We start from the raw sequence: 21,305 nt of genomic DNA, 5'->3' as shown, positions 1-21,305 counted from the left end.
ATTTATTGGGGAAAAAACTAGTTTCTTCCCACTCCCACTCCTCTGCCTTTTTTTTTTTTTTCTTCTAAGGCAATATATTATTTTTGGTGGTGGTAATGTGATCAGAAGCTTACATCTTCTCTAGTCAGCGAAGTGGTGTTCACTGAGCTGTTGGCTTTGATGTTTGCTACTCTGTAGTAAGAGTCTCTCTCCTCTCTTGTCAGCTCTTTGGTGTCCCTGCAAGATTTCCAGGGATCTCCAGTCTCTCCTGCTGCCCCTCACACTCCTCCTAGCAGAGTCCTTCTTGTAGGACTCTGTTTCGTGATCTTCTGTCAGTCTTCAATCAGTGCAGAGGGGTCTACCTGGGAGGGGGCAGGACCACTTAAACTATTCAGCTTAAGATGAGAGAGAAAACCGAGACTGGATTAACACGTGCCTGTGTTGTAAGTTGAATATGTGATCTTGCTGTGTAATGAGCATGAGATCTAGGGTGCCCAAGAGCCGTGTCCCAAGTAGGTATGGTGCCTTCTGCCCTGGTGTTGGTGGGACCCGCAGAGCACCAGCCTCCTCTGTAGTCCCACTGCTGAGAGGTCTCCATATCCATCAGAAAGAGCATCTCTTGTGGTCAGGGTGATCAAGCAATACTGACGCATGCTGAAGTGCCCTGGCTGTGCCGTTAGTGGGAATGTTCGCTCTTGAGGAGTGACACTCCTGAGGAGTGACATCTCAGTGCAAAAGCCTTTGAAGGGATCCTAATGGATCCGATGGCAATACCCTTTCTCTCCTGTTCTTCCAGGATGACTTTTTAAGATTGTGATGATGATTATATTTACCAGCTAAGCACTGGAGAAGAATAGACAGACGAGATGCCGAATCATTTTGCTAAGAGTGTGGGAAATGATGTACTGTAAGTTTATCTCTACGAAAGTTAATTTTAGATATGGCTAGTAGAGTGTTCCTTGAAATAGGAAAGTGTCAATTTGTCCAGTACTGGAGTGAAAGATCTGATAAAAAAAGTGAGCTGAAAAAGATTTAGATTCTGAAAGATACATGTCCAATGCCTGTGTCATTAGGCTGGTGACAAAGCTGTTGCTTGGGATCTGCAGACCATTGAAAATCAGGCAGCGAGGGAATGCAGCTACATGGCTCCAGCATACTGGCAAATTGTTAAGGAAGTGAGAGCATGGAGAGCTTTTTTTCCTCCCCTTCTCTGCATGCTGCATGAATTTCAAACAGCCGCTCATAGTTTCCAAGTCTGCCAACCACTGACAACAAAAATATTTGGATGAGTTTTCGAAGGAACTGGAGGCCCAGCCTCCAATTTTGCTTGTACGGTTTGTCTGGACAAAATGAATTGCAGGTACAAATTGTACCTTTGGCTGTATGATATGCAAATCCCCCTACAATGAAAAATCCTTGAAGTGAGACCTTCTCTAACAGTTACCTGAATCTGAGCTTCTTACTTCCATTTTTTTATCCAGAACTCTGACTTCTAGCAGAGCCAGCATTACTTTGTGAGAATTAATTTGAGAATTAATTAAAGTTTTTTTTCAGATCTTGGGGGGGGTGCTAAGGATTAATTCTGGCATTTTTAGTGTTGCATTGTATTATTCTTTAGAGCAAATATCAGTCATTTCATGGGAGGATGGAGGAGAGGACAGAGAAGACAGCAATTTATTAAATATACCTAATTTTGGAGCTTGGCTAATACTTTGGAGGAGAGAGTTTGGGGTACTGCAGTTGCATAACAGCATATTTTATCTGTGCAAGAACTTCAGTAGCGTGTTTTGGCTATTGCTTCTTTTAGGGATCAATTGTCTTGGTATTGTAAGAAGGCAGTTTGTCTGGTTATGATAAAGACTTGATTTTGCTGTAGAATTTGAAAAGTTTCAGCTTTTTCTACGCCTGACTTCAAGATTCATTCTCTATTTTGTGCATGCAATTTTATGGCTGATTTTATGAAGGGTTTAATACAAACCATTTAAGTCAAGTATCCTGGTCTCTGATTAAAATAGATTCAAGTCAAAGGAAATTAGCCTAAATGGTTTTGAAATTGCAGCATTAGTGGGAAAAAACGGTTGAAAACCCTCTAGTTGATAAGCATTACAAAGCACGTATTAATTTTAAATATAGCAGTGAAGCTTATTTGATTCAAGGAAAGGCTGTTCAACGTCTGAAATGCCAACAGACCCGGACTGTTTTTAGGCAGGTACTGCCCCTGCTACTTGGTTGCTTTTGGGGTGCTGCTTTCCTTTTCTTTCCTTCTGACTTTCTTTCTAAACGTGAATGCGTGTCGCTCCCCTGAATGCTGATCTATGCTGTGTCGGACCTCTTAGTCCTGTTTGTGACAGTGGCCAAAGTAAAGGAGAGCAACAGAAGTTTAGGGAAAAAATAGAGGGTGAGTTTGGCACGTCTTGTAATTCTTCTGTATTTGGACTCTCTGCTCCTTGTAGTTGGCATCTGTAAGGATTCAGAGGAGCAGGTGTCTCAGCTCAGAGTGATGTTGCAGGCAGATGCTGGCAATGAGGAGGCATCATGAGTCCCAGCTGAGGGGTTTCTGAGGCCCTGCCCAGAGGGGACAGGAAGGGTAGAGGCAGGTGTCTCTGAAGAAAACCTTTCAAGAGGTGTTGGACACAGGGAGGCTCTTTAGAGCAGGTAAGGTCTTTCCTGGGGGTAGAGTACCTTGCTTGTCTTGATTTGGGGGACTGTGCTATGTCTCTTTGGTGGTTTGGGTTGTCATCTTCATTTTGGTTATAAAACACAGTTTATTTGAGAGACTTTGGTTTTTTCCCTTCTCTTAAAAGCTGAGGCTGTTTGTCTGGGCTGGGAGGGAGAGAGCCTACCCTCATGTCTGTGCTTGAGCAATATGGGGCTTTACACTAGACGGAGTCCTGAAGGAGACCTGCTGATCCCGTGGGTGTATGAAATACACGTGCGGTACTGACACCATAAGGGCTTGTTCTAGGTAGCTGCACCTATAAGACCTTAATTTTGAGCTTAGTGATACTGATTCTGGCTTCCTCCTGAGCAGAAAAGGTTGTGTTTGGTGTGATAATTTCAGCAAGTCTCAGATAACAGTATAACTGCTTTTGATTGCCAGCAGAGGTGCTCCTTTGGCTAAAATAGTTGAGGACTGGTATTTTGGTGCAAGGGGCCTTGATTCAAGCCATGCTACTGAACAGTGAGATAGGCATGTGCAGCACTTGCTTCTGTCTGGCTTGATTAGGTTTCTAGCTTTTGAGAGGAGAAAACAATTAATACTTTTAGACTAGAAGTACCCAAAGTGCTGCCCGTGGACTGCAGAACTTCTTCTACACAAATCCCTGAAGAACAGGCTGGAGATATTCTCTTCTTATATGCTTTCTTGCAAAAACTGAAGGTGACAGATAAGGCTGGTCAACTGTGAGTTTTATTGCTAATCAGTTCACACAGCATCTTCTGCTTTGCCTGTGAAAGAAGATGACAGTATTGGGGAGAGAGAAAAAGAAGGCATGTTATTTCTTTTATTGAAATTGGAACACACTTATATGCAGATTAAATGGATCCTAGGGGGCTGATAACGTTTTCCACTTTGATAGTCGATTTTATGCACCTCTCTTCTTATTTTGTGATGTATGATTTAATGGGGACCCCCTCCTACATGTAGCAGGAAAATGAAAAATTGCTGTGTTGGGTGAGCCTGGCTGTCCATCTCATCCAGTACCCTGTGTCTGACAGCGAATGCTGATGATCCCCAGATGCTTCAGGGGAAGGCTGAAGAAATCATATTAAGGAAAACTATGAAGTAATCTGCACATTTGGTATATTTTTCTCTTCCCTGTTCTCGCTCTTCTACCCTATCTAATGTAAATGTGGAGTTCTCGTTGTCTCCTTAAAGGTCTATTCCTTTCTGGAATCCTACCGAGCTCTGATTCAATGGTATTTTATGGGATTAAGGAGTAGATTTAAGAAAAATAATACCTGCAATTGTTAGGACTATAGAATTATCAGGTGAAGATGACATATTCCTGCTGCTGGGAAGCTCTGACCAGCTGCTTTTGTGAAGGTAAACTGCAAGTCAACAGAAGATACTGAAGTGAGGAAGAAAAAATGTTAGCAACAGGCAGTTTCCACAACTTGCTCCTCAAAGGTTTTGAGGGCTTCCTACTCTAGAAAACCCTATCTACTCCCACTGCCTGTCTTGTGGTTCATATATATGAATTGGGCAAAGCATGGAAAAATGTTGGAGGTGGGGGAAAGGTTGGGCAAGATTGTTCTGCTTTGCTTTTTCCGCAGTACGGGACTGCTTAAAAAAGTTGGGTCCACATGGCCTTTGAGCAATGTCCTGGGCAGAGCTATACCATCCCCTGCAAGCAACTGCTGGAGATTAACCAGTGATGTATCACTGACTTATTTTCAATTTTTCCCAGTGGCGTGTTTGGGGTTTGAGTCAGAGTTGTTACACTCAAGTGTCTCCCTAACTGAATCACCCGTTAATTTTCTATAGCTGCTTTCCTTGGGAGCCTGAGAGTAATTGGGCTTTTTAGCACCATCTGGCCTTAACTGGTTTTATTACCAGAGACTTTTGCATAGCTCTTGACTGAAAGTCTTTCTTTGGCTGGGATATAGTGGAAAAGAAAGAGTTTGAGGTACGGGAACACGTTGGATTGAGGTTGTTCCTTAACAACTTGCTTAAAAGGAGCTAAATCTGTTTTTGATTTTCTTTTTCTCCAAAGCGACCTCTGTATGCCATTTTGGGGGCTCTCAGCATGAGCTTAGTGGGTGTGAGAATGTGTTGCTGGGGCTGAGGAGCATGCTGCAACAAGAGGTGTTTCTCCTCTGGGGCTCTAGCTCCACCTCCAGGAGAGCCCCTAGCCCCTCACCATGCGGGTACCCTTGGGTCTAAGCATCCACTCTGGTTACTGGGATGTTTCATGGCCACTGAATCATATCTTGTTTTTATAATCAAAACTAAATACATATTTGGAAAGCTGCGAAGGAAGATGTGTCTTGGATTCATCAGGGCTGTCCAGGAGCGTGTGCCTAGAAGACCTTTAAGGCAGTCTCTTGTGTGGGACTTCTTGGTCTTCCATGTGTCTTGGTCTCAGTTTTGTCTCTTGCCAAAGATATTACCAAGATATTGAAATGAGATGCGTTCTTGGCAAGTCTCATGGTTTGGACAGGAGACTGCCCTGTGGGCTACTTCGTGCAGCCTTTTTCCCTCTAGCAAGATAGAAGGAGTACAAGCTCCTTCAAGCTCTACTTGAAGCAAAGTGCCTTTTGCCTTTATTTCCCCCAATGGGCACATTCTGTTTGGTTAATGTGGCTGAGGTCCACAAATATAATTGTGGCAAGTGAGGGAGCTCTTTATTGGTGTCTTCCTCAAGGTTTTTAGTAGCTGGAACATTTCCAGCGTTGCACATTTGTGACATTGTGCCAGTTACTTGGTCATGTCCTGCCCGAGGGTATTTAGCCAGGCCTGATGAAATGAGTCCGAGAAGAAGGATAGTGCTTAAAAGACAAAAAACCGAACTCCGTTTGAATTACAGTGATGATATTATCTGGGAAATAGAGCCTCATGACTTTCTTTGCAGACCTTGCTATTTATTGCAGACAAAGGAGGTCAAAAGAGTTCCAAGCACAGGACATCATTTTACCTTTTCTGACTTTTTTAAACTACTGCCTACAAACAATAGCAAGGAAAAGAGAGGCAGGACAAAGACATTTTCTTCAAATAAGCAATGGGAAAAACTAGCGAGGAAACGGCAGTGTAAGAAGGAGAAAAACCAACACAGCGTTTGAGATGTGAATTCCTGTTTGAATAGCATGGGAGAGTATAAAAGACGCTTTCATCTTTAACAACAGTCGAAGCGAGTTGTGCATCTTCTCTCCTGCTAGATATTTGTGGTCTGATCTGGCATGGCTTGGAAAATCCCTGGCCATGCCTTTTCATGGCTTTAACCTGGTAAAAGCAATATTTTGCAATATTTGGAAGATTTTCTGGGAAAACAAGTGATGAAATCAAGCAGAAGGTATCAAATGCAAAGTTCTGGCATAAGGGAGAAATGCCTCAGAACAGGTCTTGCCAAAACTAGATAAGTTTTATTATTTCAAGACAGGTTGTTGGGTATCTTCTCCTGTCCCCGCTCATGGTCCTGCCCAGTGTGTCCATTCTCTGCGTGGTTTTGGGCCTTTTTATTTTGCCAGGCTGCAAATGTTCCTTAAGCTCTCCAAAGTAATGTGTGAGGTTTTGCCAAATCTGTCCCCTGTCTGGTCTGAAATTCATGGAGGAGGAAGCTACTTTTCCAGACGTTAGTCCTGCAAACCCAGCTGCAGAGCTGAAGCTCAGCTTGGCCTCTCCTCTGTCAGCAAGGCAGTTAAGATCTGAAGAGGAGACACTGTCATGTTTGTGTGCAGGCTCTGCCTGGTGCCAGGAAAGCTCTGTGACCATAAATGTATATACGCAGTGCATATATATATATATATATTTTTTAATTTTTAATACAACAGATAGCTCTAATTGTCAATTTTCCCCAAGTAGTTTCTGACTAAAGAATTATTTCCTAATCTTACGAGTTGGGAACATGATGCTTCAGGGAAGACATATCTATAAAGTGTACTATAAAACATTTACTAATGTAAACATTAGCATTAAATGCACGCTTTGGCAGAGGATTAGTATAATTTAACAACTTGCTTTTTGTGCTCTTTTCGACTCCGGCTATGAAAGAAATACCTGTGTTACCATAAATACTTCTGGCCAAACTACATTTATGAAAATAAATGGAGCAAATTAAGCCTTGGATAGGTTTCTTTTAATTTGGCTTCCAAAGGAAACAAAGCGTGTGTGTTTTGTGTGTGCAGGGGTGATACCGGGCAAATACCCATCCATTAAATTAATTCTAGAGTTCATTACACAATTTCCCTCTCTTTCTCCTCCCTGCTGTCCCCAAACTGTGGCTGTCCAGTAAATCCTAGACTCCCATCTCCCGGTGACTCCTTCTCTTTGTACATGTGAAATGGCTTGTGTGCCTGGGGAGAAGTGGGTAAGTGGAGGAGATGCTCATAGTGGCTCTGGCATTTTATGTCCCTTATACCTGTCCGAACCCAATAACTTCATTGCAAGAACAAATAAATCGTGCTCTGCACATTCTGTTTTTGCTACGCAGTAGATCATTTCTTGTTAGAACTTGCTGACTAAGTAATGTGCATTTAGAAATGCCTTCATATTCATATGTATTTAAATTCTAATGCATGTTTCAAATACTCTAATTGTAAAATGTAGACCGTAATATTTCTGAAGAATAGTCACTGGAAATAAGGTAGGTCCTTTGAAACATTTCCCCGTGAAATTTGTTTTTTAAAGTTTTAGAGCTTTAATGTGTCTTTTCATTAGCATGTGTTAATCATCAGAAATACAATTTATGTGAATCCTGTGTTCTGAATGTGTAAGCATTTAACTGTTCCAGACAGTATTAGGCCCTTTAGGAATGCTTGCATGAAAGAAAATGGTTTGCTTTTCCATGTACTTCACAGCGTAGACATAATTGATTTAATATTGATAACCCCCTTTGCAAGAAGACATGTGCAACTGAATCAGCAAAATACAAACTAAAATAAGCAATCAATGAATGCAGCATGATTAGGAAGCAGCATTATGAATAGCAGTCTGAACATTTGCTTTCTTTTTAAGCCCGTTCATAATCTTTACAAAAGCCAAATGAGGATCAATTCATTTCCTGGTGAGGCTTTATTTTTGTGAGGGGGGAAAAATGAATGAAGCTTGTTTGAAATCAATAGCTTTAGTTTGTGACATTGCCTGTCACCCGTTCAGAAAAAAAAAAAGCAAGATTTTTGCTTTTCCGCTGAGATTTAAAGACAGAGAGCAGTACAGATATTGCAATGCGTATGTAAGTAATAGCTGAGAAGTAATATATTTGACAGGATTAGGGAACCTCGAGCAAGCTTGAACCTGCCTGTATGCATGTGTACGCACTCTATGTGTGCAGACAGCCAGAGACTGTAACGTGATTTATAACATATTGTATTTCAGGCACTAAGCTTTGCAGCCCGGGCGTGAGTAAATCATTCAATCCAATCAGTGCGCTGCTAGTATATAAAAATTTACCTCCCAGGTCTTCCGCTGCATCAATACGAAGTATGTACAGGTTACCTGTGGGGAAAGAGAATATGTGCTGGGCCAGAAAAGGATCAGTGAATAACTAATCCAAATCTTGGATGTGTATTAGTGTGTTTGTATGGATGGGAGAAGATTTTTGCGTGTTTGCTCATGAAGGGAAGTGGGTAAAAGTCAAACAGTATTGATGGTGGGGGAAGAAGTCTCCTAATTTTTTCCCATGGTGTGTTTTTCAGGTTTCTGCTTATACTTTTTTTCTGGGTCTACTCATATCAAGTACATCATAGCCATTGCTTCCTAAAAAATAAATCTATAGCAAGCCATTCTGTATTTACAACCTGAGGTTGCAGTATATATTAATCTCCTTTGAGGGCTGTTGTGGGTGGCAGTGTGAGAAAGGGACTGCCTGCAAGTATGTCAGGCTTTGGGCGCTCCTGTTAGTCTCTTGGCTGCCGGAGCAGCAAATCTATAGCCTTAAATCATATTCTCCGGGTTTAAGTGATAGTAAAAGACCTTTCCAAAGTGCCTATGCTAGATAGCCATGTCTCTTGTCATGTGGATGTCTACAGGCATTGAATAGGCTAAGCAAGAAGCGGCTGGGTACCTAGCTCGTGGGGCACGTCTGAAATTCCCCACTGTGCCAGCTCCTGCTCTTCAGCAAAAATTACGGAACTTTTCTTTGCTTCACCCCTCGGCCATTTGGCTCTTGCTTGACTGGCTGTATTGGGTTGAATTCCTCCCTAACCTGCCTCGGAGGGAGGTAGATGCTGTTACCGTTTAGCACTTGGGTGAGATGGGATGAACTCTCTCTTCCATGCTCAGACTACTTTGTCTCCCAGCTTCTCCTCTTCTGTATCCTCCTCTGCTTTGGCAGGGGGGAGAGAACAGCCTGTGACAGTGTAACACTGATGGAGGAGTGAATTTAACCACGGAATAGCAGCGGTGCTGTGGGTCTTTACCTGTAAAATACAGGGAGGCTTCTGACCTAGTGGAGGGTGTTTTGTTTTGTTTTTCTTTTCTTTTTTCTTTTTTCTTTTTTCTTTTTTTTTTTGGTGGTGGTATGCTGATCTACTGTATTTATTGCACCGGGAAAAACTCGTTGCCTAAAAAACTAGAGTAAAACCGACAAGGCAAGTCATTTCTTTTGCACTCTATTGCTAAGTAGCTGTGTGGTCTTCAGGATGGTACTTAACTGCTCCATGCCCAATGTTCCCCACTGTTAAGGGGGGGAACAGTTCCCCACTGTTCTTAGACAGTTAGCTGCATTCATTCACCTAGTACCCAAAATCAAAATATGATCAGAAATGCATATCAAAATCAACCCCGTTCTTTATTTTTGATCCCTTTCATATTGCTTCTGACTTTTTTTTTTTTAATCTAAGCAGCGCATATCTCGTATCAAATGCTATGTTATCATCCTTTTAGTGATTTGCCTGCGCTGTGAGATCGCGTGGGTGGGTTGCAGTGAGGTGGGCTTCAGCGTGCCGGTGCTGAGGTTGCCGAGCTCTCCCCGTTTGCTTTCCCCAGTGCAGAAGAAGAAGCTTGCCAGACGGGGCTGCGCAACAGCCCTCTGCTGCAGGCGATCTGATTTTGACAGAGCTTCCGTAAATGTATACCGTGATTTCTGTAGATAGCAGAAAAGGTTTTAAAAAAACCCCTTAATCTTGCCAGTCAGTAGAGTGGATCTGTTATCAGAAGAAGGAAGAAGGAAAAAAAGTCATCTCTAAAATCAGTTTTCTTTTATATTCATCACTTTTATACTACCTATCACAGCAATGGTGTTGTTCCACCTGGTGTTCCAGGCTGCACTGGTGTTAGCGGCTTTTCTTATTCACTGCCCAAAGTATATATAGGGTATGTCAAAATCTTGAATTCCCATTAGATCTATCCTGATAAGAAGCTCCCTAGGTAATGTTATACACCAAGGATTTCATCTCAAATTTGGCAGGTAAGGGTCACAGCTGTGACAGCTTTATACCAGCCTACCTGAGCAGAGGTGTGAACTTCTGGTTGGTAAAGCTGTCTGATGGATGTGTCACCCTGCAGTCAGTGACTTGAGATCCTCTGACACGAGGGGTAAGGGATCCCTTAATCGCAAGTGCCCGTCTATAAGTTCAGTCCAGGTCCCTCTGCGATCGAGGGAGAGAAAAGGCCATTCCACCTACCCCGAAATAGTTGTATTGGTCTATTATACCAGGCAGCAGTTTTCTTATGCTTTGGATAAGAAGGATGGAATAAATTGTTCTTTGGCAGTGCCAGGGTCTCTTCATTGACCTCGAAGGGAGTGTTGACATCTACCTGAGACGAGATGTCGGTTCATTAGGCCAATCCTGCCTTGCTTCTACAAGATCTAATGAGTAGCTGTTGCCTCTAATAGAGGATGTCATAACATACACTGTTAATTTACAGTTTTACATTGCTACCTTTCATCCAGTGCTCTCTGAGCACTTACACGCTTGTAATGCGGAGGTCTTGGTTGCCTCTTTGTAGCAGAGTCAGCATTGCTCCTGCTTCGACGGCGTCGCCTGGCGGGCTGCCAGCCCTTCCTCGTGGAAGCTCCACCGGGTCTGTTCAGCAGTTTGGCAGTGAAGTCGGGAACAGATTTTGCATTGCAGCCTGATTGCTCAGGATGCTCGCCCTATCGGAAGTCAGTTGGAGGTTAGGGTGCTTCTTGCTTTGACGTGATGATGTCTGTTTTTCGTAAAAATGCTATGGACGGCTGTTTTCAAAGCCTGTTGAGTTGTTCTGTGCCTCTCTCATGGAAGTGTCACCCTGCAGTCAGTGACTTGAGATCCTCTGACACGAGGGGTAAGGGATCCCTTAATTGGAAGTGCCCGTCTATAAGTTTAGTCCAGGTCCCTCTGCGATCGAGGGAGAGAAAAGGCAATTCCACCTACCCCCGAATATTTCAGTGTTATTCAGCTCTGTTCTGAGATGACCGTTGAAAAACAAACAAACAACTCCTGAATTTTCTCCCCATCTGATGCCCTCTGTCTGGGATTACAGATGAGACAAAAGACTGGCAGAGCCATTGCAGTAGGACCTGTGGGTTTTGTTCCTGAGCCACCACTGACCTCCTGTGGCCTTGGGGTTTACCACTTAATTCCTGTGTTCTGTCATCTAGAGGGATGATGATGATGATGATTTTTAACTTTAAATGACATCCTGTGGTGCTTGAATAATTGATGCCTTTAGTTAAGAGAAGAGCAGCCTCCTTCTCCCCAAGGCTCTTGCTGGACTCGGAGCCCCCTGCTCTGCTGCAGGCTTCCAGGGTGACTGTATCCAGGTTTGGCCCCAAGGGAGGCGTGCTCACCTCCTTGCTGCGTGGCTATGCTGGGCAAAGACCCTGATCTGCACCTAGCTTGTCATGCCTTAGGTTGTCATCGTGGGGCTGATGAGCGAGCAAGCAGGCCAAGGGCTCTGTCCTAGAAGCAGAGACTGTGGATGTCATTGCTTGAGCTACCTTGATAGGCACCCAGAGGCACGTACCTGGTGATAGGCACCCAAAGGCTGGCTCTGGGTATGATGAGACAGGGGCTATAGACTGTGCTGTGCATTAACCTGCTCTTGGGCCCCTGCTCCACCAGCAGAGTCCGGGTGCCCTGCCTCTATAATGGGATAAAATGGTTGGTACCTCCTGTCTGGAAAATGCTGTGAAAATACAGGCATGGGAACCAAAGGGTCAGAGCTTCCTAGGCATTGAGAGAGATACTGATAGTTCTTCTACTTGCAAGATACTATCATGTTTGTGCCACATTGACTTTATAGAAGAGCTTAGTAAGACAGTAGTCTATATGATAGTACTTTCTGGGAGAATTCCACTTAATGTGCAGAAATTCTACACCAAATTGTCTCTTATGCACCCTTTGCTTTAATGTTGCAATTCCATATATCGTTGTTGGAGAGGCATTTAAAAATGTATGAGCTTATTAAGTTGAACTGTCTCTGCTGCTCAACCACATTTTATAGAAAATCTACAAATTCCTGTAAAAGCTGTGCCCAAGTGTTTGAGCACTTTCACTAGGCTAACAATGTTTTTAAGGACAGTAAGTAACAAGATTCATTTATTCTACTAATCAAAAGAATATTTGCCTATTTAAATATTCCAGCCTTCAAGCCTTGTACAAGAATGAAATGTCAGGAAAGGATAAGCTCCTGATAAGCACGTTAGCGGGATTTATTTTGTATGATGACCAGCAAAGGAATGATTAATAACTAGACTTCAAGAGATGGATTCGGAAACTACTGGGTGCTCAGAATTAAAAAATCTAGCCAGTTAATTCTTAGAAGAGGAGGAAGTCTTTGAGAACCTGTCACCGAGGTCTTATTTAATGAAGAAGTTTGGACTCTTTAGGGAGTTTACATCTTAGTTTAAATACTGGTAGAATTATGGAAGGCACAAACTCTCAAAAATCCATTTATAGGATATGGGAGCAACACAGAGCCCTAAAGACATAGGACATTCTGTAGACCTTGGAAGTTCCCCCTTCTCCATGGTGGTTCCTTCTGTAGGTATCTAAAAAGCGTCTGCAGAGGGGACGTGCTTTCTGTCACCTTCATGCAGTGCAGGAGAGTTGTGCTGAACAGTCTGAAAGGGCATTTCTGCAAAGATGAGTAATGGTGTAGTGTCAGAGCTAATGAAGATGTAGCTGTTAGGTAGATACACTGGTCATCAGTCAACCTGAGCGCGCATGTCAAGGCTGTAACGCCTGACTCCTGCTCCCGAGACTCTGCCTTGTGGCAGCAGAAACAGCCAGTTCGACACCCACTTGTGGCCATTGATGCGTGGGCTAATTTAACAATATAATGTAATGCTGTGTTCTTCTGAGCATCATCTTGTATGATCCTGCCCAATGACCTGTGCCAGCCATTACAGTCAGGCCAATTAACTTGTTCCCATGGCTGCAAAAAACCCAGCCTACTGTTGTTCTGTTGGCCATTTGCGTTACTCTGCATCGCTTCTTCATCTGCCAAGTAGTGACAGTTCCTGCTGGGGTGGAAGTGGAGAGTTTTAAGCTTGCACCGTATTTTAAATCTTCAAATTCAACATGCTCATTTTCTTGCAACATCAATGGAGATGAAACAGAGATGCTTTTTTACATGTAAGTATGTTGTGTATTCTGCTTGCTGTCGTGGTGGTGGTGGTGTGGGACAGGAAGGTGTGTACATGAGCTCCACCACATATCTAAGGCTGTGTTCATGTAGTAAGGGCTTGCCTGGCAGTGTGCATGGATGGTCTTATGGAGTTCAGCGTGCCCCGCTGTGTTTTGTGGTGAACCCATTGCACCATAACTCTCCTAACTCTTCCTGTGCATGCCTGCTATCCCCGTTTAGGATGAGCTCTGCTCTTATTGTGGAGTTGGGAGTGGTTTGGGACTGCTGAATCAACACAGGTTCAAAAGGTGGCTTCCGCTGGTGCCTGCAGTAGCAGTACCTGAGCCTGACCCGCGGTCAGCTTGGTTTGCCTTTGCTGCCTTTTGGCACTTGTGTTTATCTATCTTGAAAACAGTGCCATCAGTCCCAGAGTGTTGTCATGAAGAAAGTGAGACTACTTTGGGACATTTGCTGTCTGAAGGACAGACGATCGAATCTGTAAGCAGAACCTCTGCGTATGCTGCAGATCGGAGCAGAAGCGCTGCGGTAGCGCTGGCCTGGAGGAAAATAGCTTATACCAGAGCAGTTGTCTGTGCGATTCCATGCAATGCAAAAATGTATCTCAAAACAGATGGCAAGACTGTTTTACCCTAGTCTTTAAGCCACAATGTGTATAAGGTTAGCTTTTTCTCTGCCTTGCTGAAAACCACGATCTGAAAACATCAGCAGGGTTCTGTATCTGCTGCAGCAGATCCGTTTCCTTCAGTGGTGTTTTTCTAATGCATGCTTACCACTTGATATGTCTTCCACTTCATCTTTCTCTGTATCTTGGTTGACATCTTCTGCATTTTGTTTCACCCCAGTCACTCAGTTGGAGAAATGACTGCAGATGGCTCCAGATGGGATAGTCCGCGATGCTTTGTAGTCATCAGAAATGATTCATTAGAAATGCATCAGTAGGAAAATCAGGCTGATAGATCACTTTCAGACAGTTACTGAAGTCTTCTGTTTTTTTTAAGCTAGGTCCAAGTAATACCCTTAAACATTAGAAGTATTTGAAACCCAGAGCACATATGACCAAGGTTTTTCAAGTTCATGGAGTTCTGCGTTCTCAATAGAAATGAGAACAGCTGTACAAGTGAAACTTTTTGCTTAATGTTTTTTAATCTCCACTTAAAATTTTGGTAGGCAGCCTTATACTTGAATTTGGGGGAAGGTCTTGGGGATAGATTTGGGCTTCTGTGGAAAAGAGAGGCATGTGCTGTCAAGAGGAGATGGCTCGAGGGAGGCATATCCCAGAAGGTGGAAGACAATTTCTGCAATTGACGGTGAATACGATCTTTGATGCAGCAACTGGGATTAGTATTTACTGGTTCTCTTGGTATTAGCAGCACTTTTGTTTTGTGATCTGAGGAACAGTCCCTGTTCCAGGTTGTTCACAAGCTGCACTGCCTGCCCAATACTAATAAAGGGTTTGTGTCGGAGTAGTGGAGAGTATCAGGAGAAGAAAACCATCTGAGTTTGGTTGTTGGTTGTGTGACTGATACCAGACAGTGTGATTGCAGGCGCTTGTTGCAAGATGGAAATAGCTTTGCATCCCAGAAGACAACTGATATGTATTAATTGAGTAATAAAGTGGATCACATTAAATTAGTGGGCAAGGAGAAGTGTTTTTGAAATGTTACTTGCTGTTTTGTGGTCTCTGTATGCTTTAGGAGTACTTGCTGTGATTCCGGGTTATTTTTCTGCCGTGGGATCGCGAAGCAGTAAATGATATGATCTCCCCTTTCCATTACTGAGACAGTCAATAAGCATCCTAATCTCGGCTGCTGTGCAGAAGACTAGATTTACAGCTCTGGGGTGAGCGTAAAACAAATGATCAGGGGATTCAAAGGCAGGCTCCTACAGCAGACAAACACGTACAGTAGCAAAACTTGATTTTTTTGGTTCTGAAATTTGCTGACTTGATTAATATGGCCTGATGGATGCCAAGCTGTTCAGCATAAACTCAGCCATATTTCCCCTTCCCCCACCTGCCCATCTCATCTTTGATTTGTTTCTGGATGGTTTCTTATGTAAAGCAGTAACTGCAAAGAAGTAGCTGTAGAAAATGTTCCCCCTGTAAATTTATCTTATTTCGTGTGTTTCCTGGTATGTTTGCCTGATTGCAAACTTGGGCTTCTCTAACGTCACCTGTTTCCTGAGAGTTTTACTCTTTGTCAGCCGTGATGTAGTAGGACATAAAAGTGTCTCTTGCTCTGATGTCCCCATTGATCTAAATGAGAGACAAAACTCTAAGGGATATGAAAGGCGATGTTTCTTTTTGCCATTGATTCGCAGCATTCAGGTATAAATCCTGCAAGCAGGTGCCATACTCCATTAACTGAGAAGAGCGGGATTTAGCGGGGAAAATGTCATTGCGTGACCTGTACTAATTAGTTTACAAGTGTTGGCAAGCAGGCAGTGTCACGTGCTTTACCAATTGAATGCGTTTTTTTATTTTTTAATGTAGCAAAGAGGGGACCAACTTGAGGGTGTTTGAATTTTCCCCGGTTCGAAGGACTTTGAGATGCAAGAGGCCCCGCATTAGCATAGTGCTTCTATCTTGGGTCTGCAGTGAGTTCCAAAAGGTGCTAAGTAGCACCCGATGCAAGGTGGGGAAGAAATTTCTGAAACCTCTTTAGAAATGAGGGAAAACTGAAAGTAGGCAAATTTACGTTGAAAAGAGGCGCTGCTCTTTGTGGGTAACTAATTGGGGACCCAAGCGGGAGTCCATTGTGTTGGTTTCTCCATTGCTTAACATTTGAATGAAGTTTAAAAGTTTTCAAAATGCATGCAGGATTCCCTTGGAAATCGTCCAGTTTCGCTGGACTGAGATGGGCTCCTGGGCAGACCACGAATAGCTGGAGCTGAGCATTAGAAATAAAACCCAAGATTCCCCTACTAGAAAACACGAGGAGCTGCAAAAGATTTCTAGTTCATGTAAGAAATGGATTCCCCCCCCCCCCCCCGATAATTCAGGATCTAAAAAGCTTGGCCAAGATCTCAGAAGAACGGGTTTATTCCTAGAGCTTTTTGTACTCCTTTAGCTGGTTACACTCAGTTTCCCTCGAGAACATACTTGAATATCACGTTTCTCTCATTAATTGCTAATCCCCAAAGAGGCAAACCCACAGTCTGGGCTGAGGACTGCAGCTGTGCCAGAACTGAAGTTCTGGCTACCTTTGTGCGTGTGATACTTCAGACCTTAATATATCCTTCAGGGTTGGGTCTCATTTGGATAATTAGCTAGATGTGAAAGATGTGAATCCAAAACTTGGAAGGATTTTGGACCGGGATCTGAATTTTAAGGGTACCCTCTGGAAATCAGCCAATTTGCCTGAAGGAGACTACTACGGATGCAGGGGGAAGATGTGGTCTCGCAGATGGTGTGCTAGCCCAAGCGTTGCTGGAAGTCCTTGGGACTCGCCTCTAACTCCCGCGCAGTCGTCCCTGCTGGGATTCGCGCTTGTCACCAGCCCTTGGCGTCATTCCTCTCAATTAACTTGGAGCAGGCTGAAGGAAGGAGATACTTCGTGCCGTGCATCTTCCCAGCTTTCGCTGCTAGGAGAAAATGCAGTCCCTTCGAGTTGAAGAGGGTTTTTTGTTGTGCTTTAGGGTACAGGCAGATGGGAATCCCCTCCCGTAAACCAAAGCCTGCGACAGGTTGTCATGCGGACTCTCCATTCTGCTCGCTGGCAGCCGGGAGGAGCCAGGAGCTTGGACAGGACATGGGTCCTCACCAGCTGACCTGGCAGGAGATGGCAGATCCTCTATTTCTTAACTGCTGTCTCAAATTCCTCAAATGTTTTTTTTAGGAGGAAAACAGCTGGCTTCTGTGCTTCAGCCTGAGCCACAAGGCTAAAACACCGAGTCCGGATCGGTCCCTTTTGTGCTTGAAATGCTTGGAAGAAAAGAAAACCCCTTCCTATCTCCTGCAGTTGTCATTCCTGCTGTTTTTAACAAGTCCTCTGCTGGCCCTTCTCATTACGTCCCAGCTTGAGCATTGTGGTTTTCTTTGCCTTCCCCCCCCCCCCCCCCTTTGGCCTCAGGAGGGAACAAAAGGTGTTTTCTGGGATGAAGGTGTATTTGTTGATATGGTTGCTTGGCCAGGACGAGCAGCTGTGGCATTTGCAGAAGAAGTCACCCGAGAGCACCGTGTGTATGCCGAGTCTCGGAGGGTCATGGCGTCGTGCGGGTTAACAACGCGGGGCTGCAACGTGCCTACCCTTTCCCCCAAATTATCTGTTTTTCTCCTGTATCTTGATTTGACAGTACTCCAGCAAAGGAGAAGCGTGATAAGAGTAATGCCGGGCGAATGCAAATGATAGGTGAACCTCAAAGGACTTGGTTTGGGTTTTCCTCCAAAGCTCTTTGATCAGGAGCTGAGCTCTCTATACCTCCAGAAGTGTGCCTGGAGGGAAGGCTACGCAGAGATGTGCAGTGTTCAAAACAACAACAACAAAAAATATATGGTATATATGGTGGTTGTGCAAATTATTTATATATATTATTTATATTATATATAAAAATATATGTATGTATATATTTTTTTCCTCTGGTGACCACCTTTTCTTCAGTTTAGCAGATATCGACAAACATGAAAAGCAGGTTTTCAGTCTCAGAGTCACTTTAACTTTTGCACCAGGATTTCAGGGTCGGTTGTTATTTTACCCCATCACCACCATTCGTTCATTTTAAAGAAAGATCTTCCAAAATGCCATTCAGCATTCAGGAGAGTATGTTCCCTTTGGAGAGGGCTTGGATTGTTTTGGGGGGGCAATAGTTAAACTGAGAAATACAAAAATACAACTTTTTTTTTTCCCCAGCTAGCATACTTGTTTAACCGAAGAAGATTCGCACAGAACTCTGTTTCTGTGCAAATCTTTGTTTCCCTCGTCTCGTTGCAGAGTCTGAAGGATGCTTGCTGTTGCCTGAGAAACGCCTAATACAATTAAATATAGAGTCATTGTTGGTTAGTCAATGGGCTTGAAGCTATGTCTGGAGGTCGTTCTTGCATTCCTCCTTTCTTTGCTTATCGGGGCAGGATTTACTCGGCAAAGGCTCATTGTAACTCTGCAAACGCTGCTAATGTTCCATGTCTAATCTGTTGAGAGCGGGGAAGGCTCGCTCGCTTTTGCTCCTTCTTCCCTCAACGTATCTATTCGCCGGAAAGCCGGAGAGTCGGATTAAATTGTTTACAGTAGTTAAAGACTCCCCCCGGGTGTATGTGCTTGTGATTGTGTGAATGAACGTGGTGTTTCCATCCTTATTTCCCTGAACTGAGAAAAGAGGAACAAGCTCTGCAGCCCACCAAAACGCAAGTAGCTCCTACGCAAGGGCAGCTCTTTGAAGGAGTTAAGAGGTGCCTTATTCTGTTTTGCCGTGGAACTTAATGGTCCTTTATATGCTCGCCTGTTTGCTTTTTGCAAGTACTATATTAAGGTCAGGCTTCTGGTTAAGATGAAGTTGCATTAAAGCAATGTCTGTGTCTCATTGGGAGCTATGTTTGCTCCTTGAAGAGCTGTGGACTACCTGAAAGAGTGCTTCCTTGTACATCTACCTTAATTCTGCTCTGTGTGTGTCCTTGGTCTTGATGTCTGGTGTGTTTATGCTGCGTGAACCTTTTACTTGCCAGGATGAAGCTGGCTGGCAGGTGAACTAGGAACTTCTTCCGCCTCTGTCCTGCTCTGATATGCAGAAATGTGCTTAAGCAAATGCCCAGCTGTAGAGACAAAGCCTGCTTTGAACAATTAGTCCTGACACCTGGAGAGATGCTTGCTTTTTTTTCTTTTTTGCACTATATTGGCTGTGAAGTGCAAAGACACCATGGCAGTGCTCCACTGGGATATTTCGGAGACAGAAATATATTTGGAAGAATCTGCAGAGAGAGCTAAAACATTTATTATAACTATTTAACCAAGGGTCATTTTGTATTTGTTTCATTCAAAAGCCAATGGGAAGAAAATTTGCAAGTGCAGTTTAAGACCAAAGCTCATTTCTGAGCACCTATTAATCTTAAAACAGCACAGGGAATGTGGAGTTTTGCTTTGAATGGTGAAGCCAGAGACTTTTGTTGTAGGTGTTGCTCTGGAGGCCTGCGTTTCGTTATATGAGTGCAGATGCACGTAGGATGTTCTGGGGCGCCGCTGGCCCTTCCTAGGCAATACTGCCAAAGTGATGCGAGGGCAGCTGAAATAGGTGGTTGTGCAAAGCTGTGGGGCATCAGCTGTGGTTCTGGGCGGTGCATCAAACACGTGCCCATCTGAGCGCAGCCGTGGTCCTGTGCATGCTCTCCTAACCCTGTGTCTCTCTCTGCCCGCTGGGCTACAGGTGCAAAGAGCTGAAATACGCCAAGGACCTACCGCAGATCTCCATCATCTTCATCTTTGTGAATGAGGCGCTGTCAGTTATTCTGCGATCGGTGCACAGCGCTGTGAATCATACGCCCGCTCACCTCCTGAAGGAGATCATCCTTGTGGACGACAACAGCGATGAAGGTAAGCGGCGCGGGGGGATCTTGGCTCTCCCAGGCATCAGGAGCGTGCTTGTCTTCCCAGGAGCGTAGAATCTCGTTGACAAGTTGCGCTCCCTTTGGGAGTGGTGATGCTGCCACGTGGCGTGTGGTCAGATGTGGAGGATGTGCTGGCCTGCACACCAGTCCTCACCCTGCCCTGTTTCTCCAGCTTCTGTAGCATAAAAGCAACAGGATCATACCAAAGTTAAAATCTGAAATAACTGTTGATTGAAAGTGTAGTTAAAAACTAGAAGGCTAGCGGAAAGCAGAGTGCATTCTTACATTTCTCTCTTCTATAGCATCTAGAAGTTCCGGCTTCAGCTGTAGCCCTGGTTTTAATGATGTCATTTTGGTCGTTGTAGAGAGATGATGAGCAAGACCTTGAAGTCTAGTGATCTGTTCCTGTTCTGGCCCCTTGCAGTGGCTTTCAGCAAGATGTTTTCTCTGGGCGTACCTCAGTTTCCCCATCTGGAAAATAAAGTCCCAAACTTTGTAAATGGCTGGGACCCTGTAGTAATAAAGAACAGACCCTCCTTGCTCTCATATTATGTTTTTGATGTAAGAAAGAAAAGCAAAGAGGAAGAGGAGGAAACAAATGTACCTGGCCAGCACGAGTCAAGCTATGACAAAATTTGGCACAGGATGTAGGTTTCCCACGTTCCGCATGCACTTCTTTGAATTCAGCCTGTTTTTGCCTGCTCTCAAAACACCTTCCTTTCTTTTGGTAATGCACGCATGCGAGGGGCTGAAGTTCCATGTGGAAGTGTTTTCAGACTCGGTTCTTCCCAGATTTGTTTTTCCAATGTACAGTTGGGTCACGTCATATAACATACGGAATAGGTAAAATCTTCCTGAAGACGAGCAGAAGGTTAAATTACTTTGATTAATGCCTTTTTCATTTATATGGCATACTGTAATGTTATTAAAAAGAATAATAGACCCAGGGTGTGTATCTTGTGATCAGGAGGGGAGACGGAGAGGGTGCAGGAAGAGGAGAGCTCGTTTCTTTTTCTGGCTATTCCAAGGCAAGTCTGAGAGGTTGCTCTTCTGGTGACGATGAGATGAAAAACAGTAAGCAACTCAAGGCTGTAAAAATAAGCACTCGAGTGCCACAGTAATGAGCACCATAGAAAGCTGATGAATTATAATTACCAATAAAAGGAACAGGAGGCCAGCTCCTCAGCTGATGGAAGTCAGTGCAGCTCTACTGAAGCTAGCAAAAGCTGGGATGATGTGCACTGGTGAATCCCTGGGATTTCAGAGCTGGAACTCTTTCGCTAGCGAAGGAAAAGTGCGGATGATCCGTGTTTGCAGTTGTTGGTATTGCCCCTTGCTTAGGTGGTTAGAAATACCAACATGAAATGCTGCTTCTCCAAGTTCAGTATCAACGGAGCGAAGAGGAGAACATGCTTTTAAAGAAAAGCCACCGGTGGTAATTACTGAGCTTCTCTGCTCACTGCTGTGTACGAAGAAATACGTTTCCAAACAGCCTCCGCCAGCCATTCGAGATGCAGCACTGAGGCTGATATTGTATCGAGTACTCTGGAGATGCTTACGAAA

The 21,305-nt window shown here is 43.9% G+C and overlaps 1 protein-coding gene across 1 annotated transcript in view; it reads left to right on the top strand.

Moving 5' to 3' along the window:
- Positions 1-21,305, top strand: part of GALNT17 (polypeptide N-acetylgalactosaminyltransferase 17) — a 213,746-nt gene that overhangs the window by 57,506 nt on the left and 134,935 nt on the right. The window contains exon 3 of the mRNA XM_067309687.1: positions 19,562-19,728. Coding sequence (XP_067165788.1) covers positions 19,562-19,728 — 167 coding nt within the window. The remainder of the gene's footprint in view (positions 1-19,561; positions 19,729-21,305) is intronic.

Source organism: Apteryx mantelli, chromosome 22 (assembly GCF_036417845.1).
Source record: "Apteryx mantelli isolate bAptMan1 chromosome 22, bAptMan1.hap1, whole genome shotgun sequence".
Lineage (NCBI taxonomy): Eukaryota > Metazoa > Chordata > Aves > Apterygiformes > Apterygidae > Apteryx > Apteryx mantelli.
This window is presented reverse-complemented; position numbering and strand designations above follow the sequence as displayed.